The sequence below is a fragment of the Quercus suber genome, unplaced genomic scaffold, assembly GCF_002906115.3.
Source record: "Quercus suber isolate HL8 unplaced genomic scaffold, Cork oak 2.0 scaffold_461, whole genome shotgun sequence".
Classification (NCBI taxonomy): Eukaryota; Viridiplantae; Streptophyta; class Magnoliopsida; order Fagales; family Fagaceae; genus Quercus; species Quercus suber.
This window is the reverse complement of record NW_027069912.1, coordinates 85,677-102,239: the sequence shown is the minus strand read 5'-3', so window position 1 is coordinate 102,239 and position 16,563 is coordinate 85,677. Positions and strand designations below refer to the sequence as shown.

Genomic DNA, 16,563 nt, shown 5'->3' with positions numbered 1-16,563 from the left:
AGTTTGAATCTATACAAAGAAAACGACTTCAGAGAAGTCGTTTTTTGTGTATAAGAAATGAGTCCACTAGACTCGATTTCTTTATCTACGTGGCGCAAAAATAGGCGATATGAACAGTAAAATCAACTACTCTGAAGTCGAATTGTTAGAAATGCAATATGTTTGAAATGTTAGCTAACTAATAATATTGTTTGGGTTTTGTAATTATTTTTTAAAAAAATCCAGGCTGTGCTTAAAAAACCTTTCAAAAAGAAAAACGCTTGAAAAACGACACCGTCCTCCTCGCTTACCCGCCGATCCCTCCTCTTCATTCCCCATTTTTAAGACCAAAAAAAAAGTTTCAGGGCTATAGAGGGAGAGAGAGAAAGACCAAAAAAAAAAAAAGGTTTCAGAGAGAGAGAGAGATGGGAACTTCAGTGCAGGTGACTCCACTATGTGGAGTGTACAACGAGAACCCACTCTCATACTTAGTCTCCATCGACAGCTTCAACTTCCTCATCGACTGTGGCTGGAACGACCACTTCGACCCTACTCTCCACCAACCTCTCTCCAAGTACCATACAATCTCTCTCCTCTCTCTCTCTCTCAAAAAAACCTCATTTGCTGATTTTGCTTTTGCAGGGTAGCGTCGACGATAGACGCGGTACTGGTGTCGCATCCAGACACGCTTCACCTCGGCGCGCTTCCTTATGCCATGAAGCAGCTCGGGCTCAACGCTCCGGTTTACGCCACCGAGCCGGTTTACAGATTAGGTCTTCTCACTATGTACGAGCAGTTTCTCTCGAGAAAGGTGAACCTTTTTTTCTTCCATAACTCGATTTCTTTGTGTACTGTGTATTGTTGTAAATTATTTGAAATATGATTTCCTAGATATATAGTGTGATATACTTTGATTGAATGTATCTTAATTGCGTTATTAACTTGATGAGGAAGTAGCTTTAATGGTGGATTCTAGTTAGTTTAACTAGTAGAGTCTTTTGTTCCTAAATGAGCGATGCGACCTGAGGTCAAATTCCGCTTACACAGAAAGTGTACATTTTGGTATCTTTGTCTGATAGTAATGACTGACGCCAAAGGTTCAAATCCTTTAGTATCTAACTAAAAAAAAAAAAATTAATGTCGGCCTTTTCTGCGTTCAGTATATATGATCGGTCAAGATGTACATAAACAAATGAAAATTTGTGAATTCGTTACTTAGGTTGCATTTGGGATTTGAGAAAAAGTTAGCTTATTTTACTTTTTAACTTATTTTTGCTCCTAAAGTGGGTCCCATTGCTCCAAAAGTCAGCTTTTAGCTTTTTTCCTACTTACTTTCAGCAAAATAAGCGGTTTCCAAACGGACTCTTAATCTAAATAGTAGAGAAGCTTGGCTTAAAAATTAGAACGCTTTGCTATTTATCAGGAAAAAATGAGAGAGAAAATCTGCACTCACAATGTAAGTCATGAAATAGAAACAGAATGACTTATCTGGTTATTTTTTGCAAAAATTGTTCTTGGAGTGTTCTCCTTTTAGCCTTTAAATCATCAATCATTAGTCACTTTAACTGCCTTTTTTTGCGACACATTTTTTGTTGTTGTGAAGATTGTATTTTCTTTTATCAAAACCAATTTGTGCGTTTAACTTTTTTCCTTGAGTTCTCTTATTCTGATTTGTGGTTCTTGGGAAGTTGCATCTGTTTGTTGCAAAAAAATTTTTGGTGTTATGTGTGCTGATAAGTTAATTTGGCGTGTAATTATATCTCTTCTTTTGCAGCAAATATCAGAGTTTGATCTGTTTACTTTAGATGATATTGATTCTGCTTTCCAAGTTATGACCAGACTAACCTATTCTCAGAACCATCATCTCACTGGTATGCATTTTTAGTGATGATCTATGTTCACTTTTTGGGGGGCTATACATGTAAATTCATTCCTTTCTCTTCTTTCGAGTTAAGTGATTTGGGTGAAAAAAAAAGAAGAAGAAGGAATTTACGGGTGAAGGTGTCAGTTTTCTGCCGTCTGTTCTACAAAGCTTTTGATGTACATGTGGTAGACTATGAGAATCGATGCTTTGTATGGACTTGTACCTCATGAGTACAATGATGTATCTATAAAGTGAATGGTGTTTTAAGTTAAAAAAGGAGAAGGTATATTATCAACCCAATAAGGCATGACAGTTTTAAGCATGTCCACTTTTGGAATGTTTCCACATTTAGTGTCCGTTTGGGAACAGCTTATCTAGCTTTTTGCTGAAATTTTTTTTACTGAAAGTGTGCTAAAGTATACTTACATCTTGAAAAAATTTGAAAAAGTGAGAAAATGCTAGAAAAAAATGGGGTTTTAAAAAGCTGTATATAAAAGCTAAAAGCTAAAGTTGATGCTAAACAGACTCTTAGAGGGGCTTCTTCCCTATCATCAATTTTGATATGGATTGAGACGATTGGATGCTAAATCAGGTTGGTCATGTATACATTATCAGTGGAATTTGGATATGACATGTATTTTAGATGCATTGATAACCATATTTTTGCCCCCCTCCCCCTCCTCTTGCTTTCTCCCCTTTTAATTTTTTTTTTCCTTGTTTTGTTTTTGGAATTATTATACTAATGTTAGGCAAAGGGGAGGGAATTGTGATTGCTCCTCATGTGGCTGGGCATCTTTTGGGAGGTACTATGTGGAAGATAACAAAGGATGGTGAGGATGTCATATATGCTGTTGACTTAAACCATCGCAAAGAAAGGTACATCTTCTTTCCAACAATAGCCATAATACAATATTCTGGTAGAGAACCACATTCCAGACAACTCAATCCAAAATGTCGTACATTTCATCCAAATATACTAATTTTGGGAATTGAAAATTTTCATCTTTGTCTTTCATTATTTATACTTTAAAAAGTTGATATTTTAGGTTAAATTAACATCTTTCATCTATAAAATTTAAGTCTAACCCCATCATTCTATGTGGTGGTGTGCTATATTTCCATATTATTCCATATACTACAACAATTTGCTTCATAGGTGACTTGGACCTTCATTCTAATTAATTTTACTTGTTTACACTTCAATAAAGAAATAGGAAAAAATGCTTATTGGTGTGGTTTTTATCAGGCATTTGAATGGGACTGTTCTAGCATCTTTTGTGCGGCCTGCTGTTCTAATTACAGATGCTTATAATGCTCTAAACAATCAGCCTTATAGACGTGGTGAAAAGGAGAATGAATTTGGAGGTACCATATTCTTATGATTTTGAAACTTTTCATCCACCTTTATGTCCCATAATTTTTTTATTCTAATTTGGTAAATTACACATGCACTCATTGGGTCTTGAACTCACGGCCTCACCCTCCATCCCATTATTCTATGAGGAGGAAGTGCCAGTTAAGCCATTGCTCATTGGCACTTTTAGATCCTTGCTTTTGTTGGCTGTGTTGAATTTTAGTACTTTCTGTAGAAAAAATATATGCACATGCATAAACACTGATCACATAGTTGTAGATAACGTACGTGCGTGGGTTTATGATTTTAACAATCAGCCTGATAGATGTGAGAAAAAACAATGTATTTCGACAAATGTGTTGGTTTATGATATAATACATGTTCCTCCCTGTTTTTATAATTTTTTTTAAATGCGTAATTTTCATTTTTAATATTTCAAAGTTATACACGCATGCATGAATGCCTAGCACATAGTCATTGATAACAACTATATATTTCAAGATTATGTTCCTCTTCCCACAAAAGTGGACAGAGGGTGAGGTTGTGTTCAAAACCCATTGAGTGCATGTATAACTTACTAGTAAAAAAACTTATATATTTCAAGATTATGCTGAGGAACATGGTTTTTGTATTCTTATGTTATCTTGCTTTGTTTATTTAGAAACCATAAAGAAAACTCTAGGTGCCGGTGGAAATGTGTTACTACCTGTAGACACAGTTGGGCGAGTCTTGGAGCTTATTTTAACATTAGAACAGGTTAGTAGGGAATATGCACTTTTCTAGGTCTGATTAACTGTATTAGTATTCCTTGTACAATTATCATTCAGCGATTTTTGACGTTGGGCCTTGGTCATGGTTGCAGTATTGGACGGATAAAAGCTTGAACTATCCCATCTTCTTTCTAACATATGTTGCATCTAGCACGATTGATTATGTTAAGAGTTTCCTTGAGTGGATGAGTGATTCCATTGCAAAGTCTTTTGAACAGAATCGTGAAAATCCCTTTCTTCTTAAGTAAGTTGCTATTTCTTAATAAATTATTTTCCTAAGAATATTCTGCACTTTGATATTGCCATTTCTTTTTGTGCAGCCTTAGATTTTATTTTCTTGTTTTCTGTGTACTTAAAGACAATCTAAAATATCTGAATAACTAAACATATAAAATGCAGCTTCATATTCTTGGGTAATATTTCTTACAGGAATTTTTCATTTGCAGACATGTCAGATTTTGTATTAGCAAGAGTGAACTTGATAATGCTCCAGATGGTCCAAAGGTTAGATTGCCTCTGTATACATTAACTTCGCTTTTGCCCACTATTGATGGAAATGACACATACATTTTATACTGTTAGCCACACAAAAAAGGACTTATACATTTAATGCAGGTTGTTCTAGCATCCATGGCGAGTTTGGAAGTGGGTTTTTCACATGATATATTTGTCGAATGGGCGACAGATGCCAAGAATCTTGTCCTCTTCACTGAAAGAGGCCAGGTATATTTTTTAGGACCTTGGATGTTGACTTGTCCATGATAGGCATTTAAGCTGTTTACTTATGAAAAAGCATTTTGAGTTGTCTTACACTCTCTGAAGTTTAGATATTGATAACTAATCTGGAATTTGTCCTTGAAGCTAATGCTGTGATTGAGTTTGCGTGCTTCAATTTGTTATATACTTAAATCCAAACTTTGAATTTGAGAATTCACAACCCGTCATTGCAGCTGTGAAACTTCTAATTCTGCAAACACAACGAAGATTGTTTTTGAGTTCATTCCCATTTCATTTGTGCTCTATCCTTTTCAATGAATCATACTTTCATAGTATCTCCTCCCCCTTTAAAGAAATCGAACTGTTTTACTCATGTAGAATTTACCATGCTTGCTAGGTCTTAATTGATTCTGCTGCTCAATCTTAAAATGTTAAAAAGTAAACAGATGCTTTCATGGAAATCCACAAGGATGTCATTGGCTTTTTTAACTTCTTGGGTTGACAGTTGGCTACACAGGTCCTTATTAGTCAAATGCCTCTATTGAGGTCGATATCTTCTATATGTATCCCTAGCCATTGCCTAAATCATTTTCTCTTGTTTACTCTATTCTTGCTTTGGTTTACATTTGACTTAAAAATTTCGTAATTTTGGCCTTGTTATGCGTTGTAAACACTTCTCAACTTCTTTCATCTTGCCCTTCAATATGGTTTGTCCTCTTAAACTGCTTCTGTTGTCGTGGTTGATCCAGCCCAGATCTAGAATGCAGTTTTCACAGCCTTGAGGACATCAGTTTTAAATATTTTCTCATTACTAAGCCTGGCTTTTCTCAGTTACAACCTTTAGTCCTCTTAAAGTACCTTTTTCATGACTTCATCATATAACATCCCTGTTCTAGTATTTTCAATAAGACCATATGTTTACGCAGGTGTCATTGTGCTTCTTGAATAATTTTGTTAAGTTTGTCTTTGGGCAATGTCCATGTGACAATAGGTAAAGAGATATTTGATCCTCTGATTCCTTCATATTAAAATATTCAGATGTATTATGTTCCTTTAAAGTCAATATATCACATTTGATAACATTCCTCTATTGAGGATTTCTTTTATTGATGGAATGGGATTTTTTTTTACTATATTGCATAATGCTCTATAATTCGTTCTGTTCAAGCTTTAATGAACTATTGTGGTTACTGATATTATACCATGTGAATGACAGAATCTACTTTCTTAAGCCTTATTTGAATTTATTTTCAGTTTTCAGTAAGCATTGGGAGTGAACTCTCTATCCCCCCCCCCCCCCTTCTTAATTTCATTTTTCTTTCCACTTGTTTGCATATCTATCGTCTTTTCCATTCTTTATCAAGAGTATTTTTGGTAAATCATGCCATTTTTTTCTTTTGACCTAATCTAGTAAGTTAATAGCATTCACTACTCATGTACATAACTTTTAAGTATGATTTAACTGCTATTTATTATTCCAATTTCATTGCAAAATTATCTGGAATATCTTTTTCTGTATTAAAACATAAATGTACTGACACCTTACTGTGAATATGTAGTTTGCTTCATTAGCTCGTATACTCCAGGCAGATCCACCTCCAAAAGCTGTTAAAGTCACCATGTCCAAGAGGGTTCCTTTGGTTGGAGATGAGCTAATTGCTTATGAAGAAGAGCAAAACCGAATAAAAAAGGAAGAAGCTTTAAAAGCTACTCTCATCAAAGAGGAGGAATCGAAGGCATCTCAAAGTGCTGATATTAATGCAAGTGATCCAATGGTTATCGACGTTAGCAAAACACTTGCTTCACCAGATGGTATGTACCAATAATTGCAGTCCCCTTCCAGGGAATGAGTGCTTTGAAGGATTATTCTGAGGATCCTAGATAATCCCCTTGTAAGGCGCATGTTCTAGTTCAAAATGAACATCAGCGCATTGTTGTTGCTTCTGCTGTTGCTATTCTTGTGGGTTTATATAATATGTATATGTGTGTATATTTGTTTATATATCTTTATGCGTAAAACTGGATGATTTCTTAGAAATATTAGTGTGTTCTGTATGTCATTGGATGGATCTGCTTTTATTTAATTGATTCCTAAAAGTGGTAAGTTCCCATTGGTTTGATAAATAAATCAGAAGACTAAAACTCCATTTGCCTCCCTTGACCTTAAACCAGTTGGATGTAGAATAATGATATAATGATTTCTGCACTGGAAACTTATTGCTATCGACGAAAGTATACTCTTTGTGCACTCATGCATGACGACAATAATGCTATCATCATCTATGTACTGACTTCTTGAATTTGTCTGTACATGACGAGAATAATGCTATCATTATGCATGACAACAGTAATTCCTCATCTCCTCAAAAACTTATAGCAGGCATCCAACTACCATTCGAATTTGTCCATGAAATTTCTCGCATGTGTTTTTCTCCTGAAATAGACAAAATCTGGTTTCGCCACCATTTAGTCTTTGTTTGGTGATTCTTGATGGTACTATGGATCTTGTGCTTACAGATTATCCCATATTCTAGAATTAGTTGATATCTATTTTAGAGTAACATTGTACCATTTTTCAGTGCGAATGCTGAGTTTTTCTGACTGTACCTTGCAGTGGCTGGTCAACACAGTGCTGGGTACCGGGACATATTAATTGACGGATTTGTTCCTCCATCCACCAGTGTTGCCCCAATGTTTCCCTTTTATGAAAATACTTTTGACTGGGATGATTTTGGGGAAGTTATAAATCCTGATGATTATGTAATCAAGGATGAAGACATGGACCAAACAGGAATGCATGTGAGTTTCTATTTGTGAGATATATTCCTCTTTGGTTGCTATGAAGCTTGATATCAGAGTAGTATACTTTACTGTTAAATGTGCTTTTGTTTATTTGCTGATGTATTTTTTTAGTAAGTGTTTATTAGCTGATGTATTTCACTGGGATATCCTTTCTACAAAAGAATTTCCTTATCTTGTATGTTTTTCTGATAAGTACCTTATCTTGTATGTAACATTGGGAGTTATAATTTTTATTCTTTATCTACCAGTTGAGGGAAAGGAATTCTTGAATACTTGTGCCCCTCTTAGCAAGTTATTTGGGTACGAGGATGATGCCTTAACTTCTGTTGCAAAGTGCTAAAAAATTTGCTAATAAAAAAAAATTGTGGAATAGTTGCTTGGTAATAACAGTAATGCTAGGACCAAAACTAAAGCCACAACTTGTCCACATGGCAAGTTGTGAGTGGTGGAGTTGTGGACCCGCCACTCACAATTCGCCATGTGAGCAAATTGTGGCAAAATTGGTCTTAGCATTTTTGTGGTAATAATGACCATGTATCCAAGATTGATTATCATAGTTGTGTCCTGGATAGAAGAATCCTAAAATGGTTTCTTATTTAGCGTTAAGGAAACTTGCAATTTTGGCAAGTGAAATGAGATTAGAATATAGAGTTCTGGAATAGTCACAAGACTGAAGTGATGGCTGTACCAATTCTGAATATCTGGACGGCTTAGAAAGAAATGAGGAGATCAAACATGGCGAGGTTTGCAAAAAGTGAAGGTGAAAAACATGGACAGTCATATACTAATTTTTTTCTTAGAAAAAAATTCTGAAAACCGTATGTTTCTTGAAAGGTAAGAAAAAGTGGAGAGAAGGAATCCGTAGTTTGACCTAAAAATTAATGCTGTTTGATATTTTTCAGAGAAAAGAGTAAGTAGCATGAACTAACAGTTTTTGCCAGGGTTCCATGCATAACTTAGTGATTTTTCTTAAATATTATCACCCATATGTGTCTCTCTTTTATAGAAATGATTATACTACCATCTCTGCTTCATTTCATCAATATTTTAAAATGGTGGATGGAGAATTGTGTATATTATTATGCTCAAGTCTTATGGATGATCATCATATTTCTCATCTATCTCAGGTTGGTGGCAATTTAGATGGAAAATTTGATGAAGGCTCTGCCAGTTTGATCCTTGACACAAAACCTTCAAAAGTCGTGTCTAATGAATTAACAGTAAGTTGAACTCTGGCTTAGGGTTGTATGAAGGTTTATTTCTTTTCTCGTCATGCTCAGATTATATCTTTGTGGATTTTTCACTTAATTGTTGCTGTTTTGACATACAGGGTGCGTATGTCATTACAATATACTTTGACTCATTTATTTTCTAATTTCATGCAATTTCATGTGGTGTCTTTGGAGGGAGAGAAATAGTAGATGTTTTGAAGATATTGAGAGATCTATTCTCGACCTCAAGCTATTCTTTTTTAGAACTCTATTGGATTGGTTATTTGCTTTGCAAAAACAATCATTCCCTTCTTTTATTGATTTCCTAGATTCTTGCCATTTTTGTATTTGATTTGTTGACCCCTTGTACACTCCCTGTGTACTAGGGTGTTCCTTTTTGATATCAATAAAACTTATTACTTATTTATAAAAAAAAAAAAAATTTCATGCGGTTTCATGTGTATAAATGGATTTTTTTTATAAAAAAAAAAAAATTATTATGGTCCAAAAAGTGATTCTGTCTATTCCAAACCTTTTTCTCCTTAAAATAATCATTACTACAGAAAAATGTGTTTCCCTTCTGATGGTGTCATTTTCTTGCTTGTAGTTTTTGTTTTCTTTCCTGTTGGGGGGATGGGTTTACAAATTTTAATATATATTTTTGAACTTTTAATTTCTTGTTCTTCCCTGTAAATGTTGGTCTTTGTTAATGAAAAATAATGGTGCTCTCTTGTAATTCTTTAGGATTGGTTCAAATGTGCACATTGTCTATTTGAACTCTCTCCCTCTATGAAGTCGAGGAGAGAGTTCACATTATTTTAATTATTAAAAAAAAAATTGTGGTGTTCCTTGTTTCAGACATTTTGTGAATTGAGGAATAAATTTATTTTTCTGTTTTTGCTAATATATTGTATTCTTTTTTATATGAACAATAATAAACTTAAATGAAATTTTACTTAATATGGTGACATGCTGTCTTAAATGGTGGACCTCATTTAAGAATTTATTGATGTGGAGTTGTTGCTATGTCTTTTGCCTATTTTCTTAATAATGTGGCTCTGAAACTTGAAATGATGGACAGGTTTACTTCTGGACATAGGGCCTCTCTCAAGTTCTTGATGTGATGTTACTTTGTTGTTGAGGTTTCATGGAATTGACTATTCATTGAAATTATGTTCTAAATTGGTGATGGCATTATCTATTTCAGGTGCACGTGAAGTGTTCGTTGATTTATATGGACTTTGAGGGCCGTTCTGATGGCCGATCTATTAAATCAATTCTCTCCCAAGTGGCTCCCCTGAAGCTTGTAAGAATGCTTTCTTTATACTTGTCAGTTTGCTTCTTAGTCACGAGCTCTAGTTTAAATGACTCTTCTTCACCTTGCAAGATCAAATGTAAGGGAATACATCTTTAGTTTAAAATTCATTGGGTGCATGCATAACTTACGAATAAAAAACTAATTCCCTAATTATCTTTCAACTTTTGGTAGTTAAGGCCAAACTTTTGTAGTCTACACTGCTTAGTATCCCCTATTCATTTTGAGTATGCTAGTTTCAGATGATTATGTGATCATGGTGACAAATATATAGCACTGTTTGCTAGTTGCCATGCTTTCATGAACACAATGCCTTCTACGTGGATGTCCTGTACTTATTCCTGAGCAATGCAAAGTTTCTCAAATGAAATTGAGTTTTCCAAAAGGGGACTGAGAAAAGACATGCAAAGCTCTAGAATGGTAGAAAAGTGAGAGAATTTATTTTGTAAGTGTTATATTATTGTGTGAGTTATTGCTGTTTTATCTTTATTTTCAGATGATTCAAAAGTCATTCCATGTATTCTGATTTTTGGATCCAAGTAGAGCTCTTTCAGCACTTGCATGTGGAGGCTTGATCAACTTTGACTTACCCTATACATATACTTGTTTTTCCTTAAGGTTCTTGTGCATGGATCAGCTGAGGCCACAGAGCATTTGAAGCAACACTGCTTGAAGCATGTTTGCCCACACGTTTATGCTCCTCATATTGAGGAAACGATTGATGTCACCTCTGATTTGTGCGCTTATAAGGTATAAGTAGAGGCATATCTGTTTTCTATGTAGACCAGTGATTTCAGAAACCTAAATTCGTTATATTCTTGTTACATGAAATGCAGGTACAACTTTCAGAGAAGCTGATGAGTAATGTGCTCTTTAAGAAGGTAAGCACATAGTAGTCTCATGTCTAAACAATATCATAGCATTTATATGCGATCTCCCTCAGCATGTCTGATGTAAATGCAATCACAGCTTGGAGATTATGAGATAGCTTGGGTTGATGCTGAAGTAGGGAAGACAGACAGTGGCATGCTGTCTCTACTTCCCTGTTCAAATGCAGCTCCATTGCATAAATCTGTTCTTGTTGGTGATCTTAAAATGGCAGATTTCAAGCAGTTTCTCGCCAGCAAGGGCGTCCAGGTACAGTTCCTCTGGTTGGGTGTCATTTATTACCTTGTATTTCCCTTCCCTTATGAGTCTATGACACATGCAATAAATGTGAGCCACTTGATAATCAAAAACTGTCAGTTGGTTTGCCCATGTTTGGTCCTTCAGTATAGAAATATGGAAAATGGAATTATCTTATGTGCTAGAGCCAAAGTTAGGAAAGATTTTAGGCCAGTATGGAATGTGCTTGATAGAGGAAAGATTATAGCTCGTTAACTTTACAGGTTGAATTTGCTGGTGGGGCTTTGCGATGTGGGGAGTATGTGACAATACGCAAGGTTGGGGATGCAAGCCAGAAAGTGAGTGATTCTGCTTTTCACTTTTGTTTTTGGTTGTGCAAGGGAATTTAACTTTCTTTCAAGCTAGTAGCAGTTTTGAACTAAGACAATTGCAGGGCTGATCCTCTTTTCCTGTTTGTGGATGAAAAGCCTCATTAGTAACTCGTCTTTTTTGCAGGGTGGTGGTTCTGGTCTTCAGCAAATTCTAATCGAAGGCCCCTTATGTGAAGATTATTATAAGATCCGGGATTATTTATATTCACAGTTCTTTTTGCTTTAAGTCTAGATTTAATACCTGTAATCCCATTTGGCTAAAGCTCTATGTGAAATTGGTGGTACTTCCTGTGAGTGGAGCACTCTAACTTCTAAGTTATTCTGTGCAAGCGCAATCTAGTTAAATATTTGTAAATGTATCATGCAAGCGCAATCAAGCCCTTCTTTTTAATTTTTTTTTTTAAATTTTAAAATTATGTATTAGTCTGAATAGGTAATCTTTTTTTTTTTTTAATACCAGAATAGGTACTTTTAGTTCATTTGTGCGTGCAATTACTTATGAAAGGTGAATTAAAATTGTGTTTTTATTCTATTCATTATCGAGTATTAAAATCTCCACTTGAGCTCCTGTAAAAGCGAGCAACTTGTAACTTTTTTACAAAACCGCCCAATGTTTATGTTCCCTTTAATCATTCAGTAACGTTAATTTGGGGGTATCTATTATTGTTTAAAGTGATACACTATTTAATATGCGATCCACTGTATCAGCTATCAATGTACGATACAACTAAACCATTTCAAGTCTCACCTATTCTGACAGAGATTTAATATAGGGTAGGCAAAGTATATATCAATATGCTAGCGTAAATTTTTTTTTTTTTATAATTCAAATAGTTGGGGCTTGGGAGCTTGTAATTTGAATATTTCTGTTGAAAATACTAAAGGTATTAACCAATTACATGGTTTTTTAGCTGTGTAAACAGTTTTATTTATTTATTTATTTTTTTTTGTGCAGCAGATTAATAGTCAATACATATTAATAACTTAATACATGTGTCTAAATTCGGTTTGGTTGCTGAGTACTTTTTACCTGGGATGAACTTAGGCTTAAGGGCTTTTATATTCTCAAATACTCATTACTTTCTCTTCACTAAGCAGAAAGAAATAAATTAACAAAATAAGGGCTTGGTTCATCGCAAAGATATTCGGATTCCATTTCGGATTACCCGGCCCCTCTAGACTATATGCCCATTGCCCACCACGGATAGATACAGTTGTGAATGCGACATCTTGAAAAATACCAGATTGGTGGTATTTAGATTTTAAATTGATAACAATCCAAAACGTTAGGATTGATTTATCTCAACAAATAAATCGATGTCAACATTGTATCCGTAGTCCTGTACTGTGTTCACGTCTCACTCCCAACATGTATCATGCCTTGGGTTGTCTTTTTCGGACATTGGATTTGTCTTGCTAATCCTCCTGAGATTCAGTAGGCATGGAGCTTTGTTGTATGGACCCAAAAATTGGTGACTTGTTGTGGTGTGCAGTCAACCTGCCAAAACCGATCCAATTCAACGTAACCCGCTAAGTTTGGTCAGTTTTTAGGGGTTGGTAGGTAGGGTTGGGTTGTGAATTTTTATTTATTTATTTATTTATTTACAGTGAGTCAAATCATAAGATTTACAAATTCACTTAATCCGACCCGATCCACCTATGTTTAATATATATTTTAATTTAAAAAAATATATTATACAATTTTATTATTTACTTTTTTGTCCTTTTTCCTAAATAAATCTCAAACCCTAAAAGTTCTCCTCATATAGTTTATGTAGGTTTGGTGTTATTCTCAAAATTATTTACTTATAAATTTGCTCTTATTTTTGGTGGTGTTGTTCTAATACTCAATTTAATAATAATAATAATAATAATAATAATAAATAAAAGTAATTAAAAAAAAAATTGTCCAACTTATGTGTTTGGTGAGTGTTTCCAAACAATAATTTTTAAATTTTAAATAACATTTCACGAATTTTTATATATTTTTTTACCCATATATATTTCTACAAAAACTTTTAAATAATAATTTTTAATTTTTAAATACATATACCAAACAGACATAAAAAAATGTGGTTTTTTAAAACTTAGTGGGCATTTCTATTACTTTCCTAGTGTCCAGAGGGTGGGGGTTGTAATTTAAGTGGTTAACAAAGAAATAAAGTGATAGAGATAGAGAGTGGAGAAGGAGACACAAACAGAGTCACCGGTGGTGATACATACACAGACACACAGAAAAATCACTATCTACTATCTTCCTCTTCTTCACTATACAACAAACAAAAACCCTAGAAATCTCAGTGCCTCTCTAACAAAAAATTTTCTATCTCCTTTCAAACAACCAAACCCGTTGTTTATACCCGCGGTTTCTCTATCTATCTATGGCTTCTGCCACGTGGTCACCGAGCTCGCTCCAGCTCCGACTAGCTCTCAATTGTAGGAATTGCAGGAAATCCCCTGCGATTCTGGTACGGATGCAGCTGGGGAATCCGGGTCGTCAGATTCGGGTGTTCTGTGTGGCTCAAGACGAAGCTAGGAATGAAAATGGAGTGGAGCGGCGTCGTAATGAGGATCCATTGGTCGGGTCGGATTCTACGGCTAACGGGTTCTCCGGCTGGTCCGAGTCCGAGTCCGACCCTGTTGATTCGCAGAGTAACAAGTGGTTTGGAGGTAATGATAAATTTTTTTATAAAAATATCTCTGTTTGGCTTCTCGGAAAATCCGAGGTATTGAAATGAAATGAAAAGAAAATGTTCAATATGCATATAGTTGAGTTGTGTTTGTTTTGTTGGAATCTAAAAAGTGGAAAAATGTTGGAACTTTAAATTTTTTTTTTTTTTTCTAATATATCTGAGCACCCAAATAGAGAATTTGGAAACTTTGTGAGTTAGTGTATGAATTGGAATGTATATGACATAGTGTTGAATTTTGTTTGACAATTGTAGCTTTGCGTATGGTGTTGATTGTCGTGTTGAATACATTAACAGTAGAACCCAACATTTGTATGGAACAGTGATTTTGGAGTTGTTTGGGTATCTTTTGATTGACTAATTAACATTTTTAAAGTAGTTTGCTTTCAGGGGTTGTGGGAGCAGGAGTAGTTGGAGTCATTCTTGTCTCGGGGCTTGCATTTGCAGCGTTCTCGTTGAGTAAACGAAACGGCTTAAGTAAGTTTTCATTTTCTCTTGTAGTCACATTAGTAGGTGTTGTTTTGTTCTAGATGTGCTCTTTTTATAGTATTTATTGTTATACGTCAATGTGGGCTTTGAACAATTGTTTCTTACATTTGTGTTTCGCTAGATTATGTGTTTGTTAGAATAAATTTTGCCAAGTTGTGTCTGCTATCTCACTAGTCTTTTCCTTTATCTATAAATACACGTGTGGCTCTATGTAGAACCAGATCAACGCATGAAGCCCTTGACTACTGAGCAGGAAGTGTTGTTGGCCTCTGATGACCAGAATGATAGTGTTAAAGAAGATGGAAATGCAGGTGGCAATGTTCCAGAAGATACTAGTCTGGAAAACAGTAAAGGTACATATAAGGATTCTTCATCTCCTGAATTTGATGAAACTCCCAGTGAAATTAGAGTTGGTGATGATTCTGATAGTGGGTCCTCATCAGTACAAGATGTTGAATATGCATCTAATGTTACTGATGCCATTAACAATGCTTCCAATCAAGAAGATTTGCAAAATGAACCAACTTTTGGTAACAAGTCAGTTTCCCCTGAGACAAGCTCAGTTTCACTTGATTTTCCTGAATCTAAGAATTTTGGTGATTCTTTTGTTGCGGGTACAGAAGAATTAAGTTCTGAACTTACAGAGAATCCGTTCGATGTCAAACCAACCAATTCATTAGTCTCTGATGGTAATCCTTCAGATCTTAACACTGAACCCCAGGATGAAATGCATGATTCTTCTTTTAGTACTATGACCCCAATAGTCAATGAGCCTGTGGCTCTGAATGTTTCTGTCAATTCACAATCAGATTCAACTTTCGACACTCAAAATTTACCCATCGATCCACCTATGTTTAATATATATTAAAATTTAAAAAAATATATTATACAATTTTATTATTTACTTTTTTGTCCTTTTTTCTAAATAAATCTCAAACCCTAAAAGTTCTCCTCATATAGTTTATGTAGGTTTGGTGTTATTCTCAAAATTATTTACTTATAAATTTGCTCTTATTTTTGGTGGTGTTGTTCTAATACTCAATTTAATAATAATAATAATAATAAATAAAAGTAATTAAAAAAAAATTGTCCAACTAGATCTACATGGGTTGAATTGGATTCCTGCGATGGGTTGAGCTTTTTTTAACCCATCATGATAGGATGGGTTAAAAAAATCCTTCAACCCGACCTATACACATCCTTAGAACTGACTTGAAACTACAATGATATACAAATGAAGGAGTGATGGTGCATTATATAATTGTTGGAACATGCGAATAGATGCATGGACTATTGATACATGGAAGAAGGCACATTTAAGGGTATGTTTATTTATTTATTTATTTTTATTTATTTTGAGAATCAAGGGTATGTTTGATTTATGGTGAGATTTACTTTTTTTTCCATTTTTAAAAGTGCATTGTCAGGGAGCCCTTTGTATATTAAAAAGGTCAGTACAAGTAGAAATAGGAAACACTTATTTAAGGAAAAATATTATAAACACAAAAAAATTGATATATTTATCTTTTAATGCGAAGATAATAGGAAAAAAAATTTGAAGCTACAATAAATTAAAAAATTTTGAATTTAATTTTTCCATAATAAATTGAAAATTCAATTTTGAGAATAATCACCAAATATGCTCCATTCCTCATTTCTTTCATTAATAAGATACTTCGTTAAAAAATAGATAAATAATTTTGAGTGTAGGGTCAAGATTTGTAGCCTAAGCCCAAAAGATATGGGATGTAAGCCCAATAAGTCCAACACAATGAATTTGTAGAGAGTGGGTAAAAGAACTGGCCTGTTTGTGAACTAAACAACAGTTAATCAAGATTTTAAAAGATGAACCAATACAAAAACACACTTGACACTT

At 34.5% G+C, this 16,563-nt stretch overlaps 2 protein-coding genes across 3 annotated transcripts; both read left to right on the top strand.

The window, feature by feature from the left end:
* Positions 1-391: 391 nt before the first annotated feature.
* Positions 392-11,899, top strand: LOC112019522 (cleavage and polyadenylation specificity factor subunit 2). Of its 2 annotated transcripts, XM_065762514.1 has the most exons (18): positions 392-553; positions 622-790; positions 1,754-1,850; positions 2,593-2,719; positions 3,090-3,208; positions 3,859-3,953; positions 4,060-4,211; positions 4,414-4,471; positions 4,583-4,690; positions 6,244-6,496; positions 7,299-7,483; positions 8,614-8,706; positions 9,905-10,003; positions 10,631-10,762; positions 10,849-10,893; positions 10,982-11,149; positions 11,401-11,475; positions 11,633-11,899. In XM_065762514.1, the coding sequence occupies exons 1-18, from the start codon at positions 405-407 to the stop codon at positions 11,732-11,734; spliced, it is 2,226 nt and encodes a 741-aa protein (XP_065618586.1). In that variant the 5' UTR covers positions 392-404; the 3' UTR covers positions 11,735-11,899. The 2 variants fall into 2 exon arrangements, with proteins under 2 accessions (XP_065618586.1, XP_065618587.1); XM_065762515.1 differs by lacking the exon at positions 1,754-1,850.
* Positions 11,900-13,618: 1,719 nt separating this feature from the next.
* LOC112019549 (uncharacterized) lies at positions 13,619-15,555 on the top strand. The gene is made up of 3 exons (XM_024052072.2): positions 13,619-14,178; positions 14,589-14,675; positions 14,903-15,555. The coding sequence occupies exons 1-3, from the start codon at positions 13,890-13,892 to the stop codon at positions 15,553-15,555; spliced, it is 1,029 nt and encodes a 342-aa protein (XP_023907840.2). The 5' UTR covers positions 13,619-13,889.
* The last annotated feature ends 1,008 nt before the right edge of the window (positions 15,556-16,563 follow it).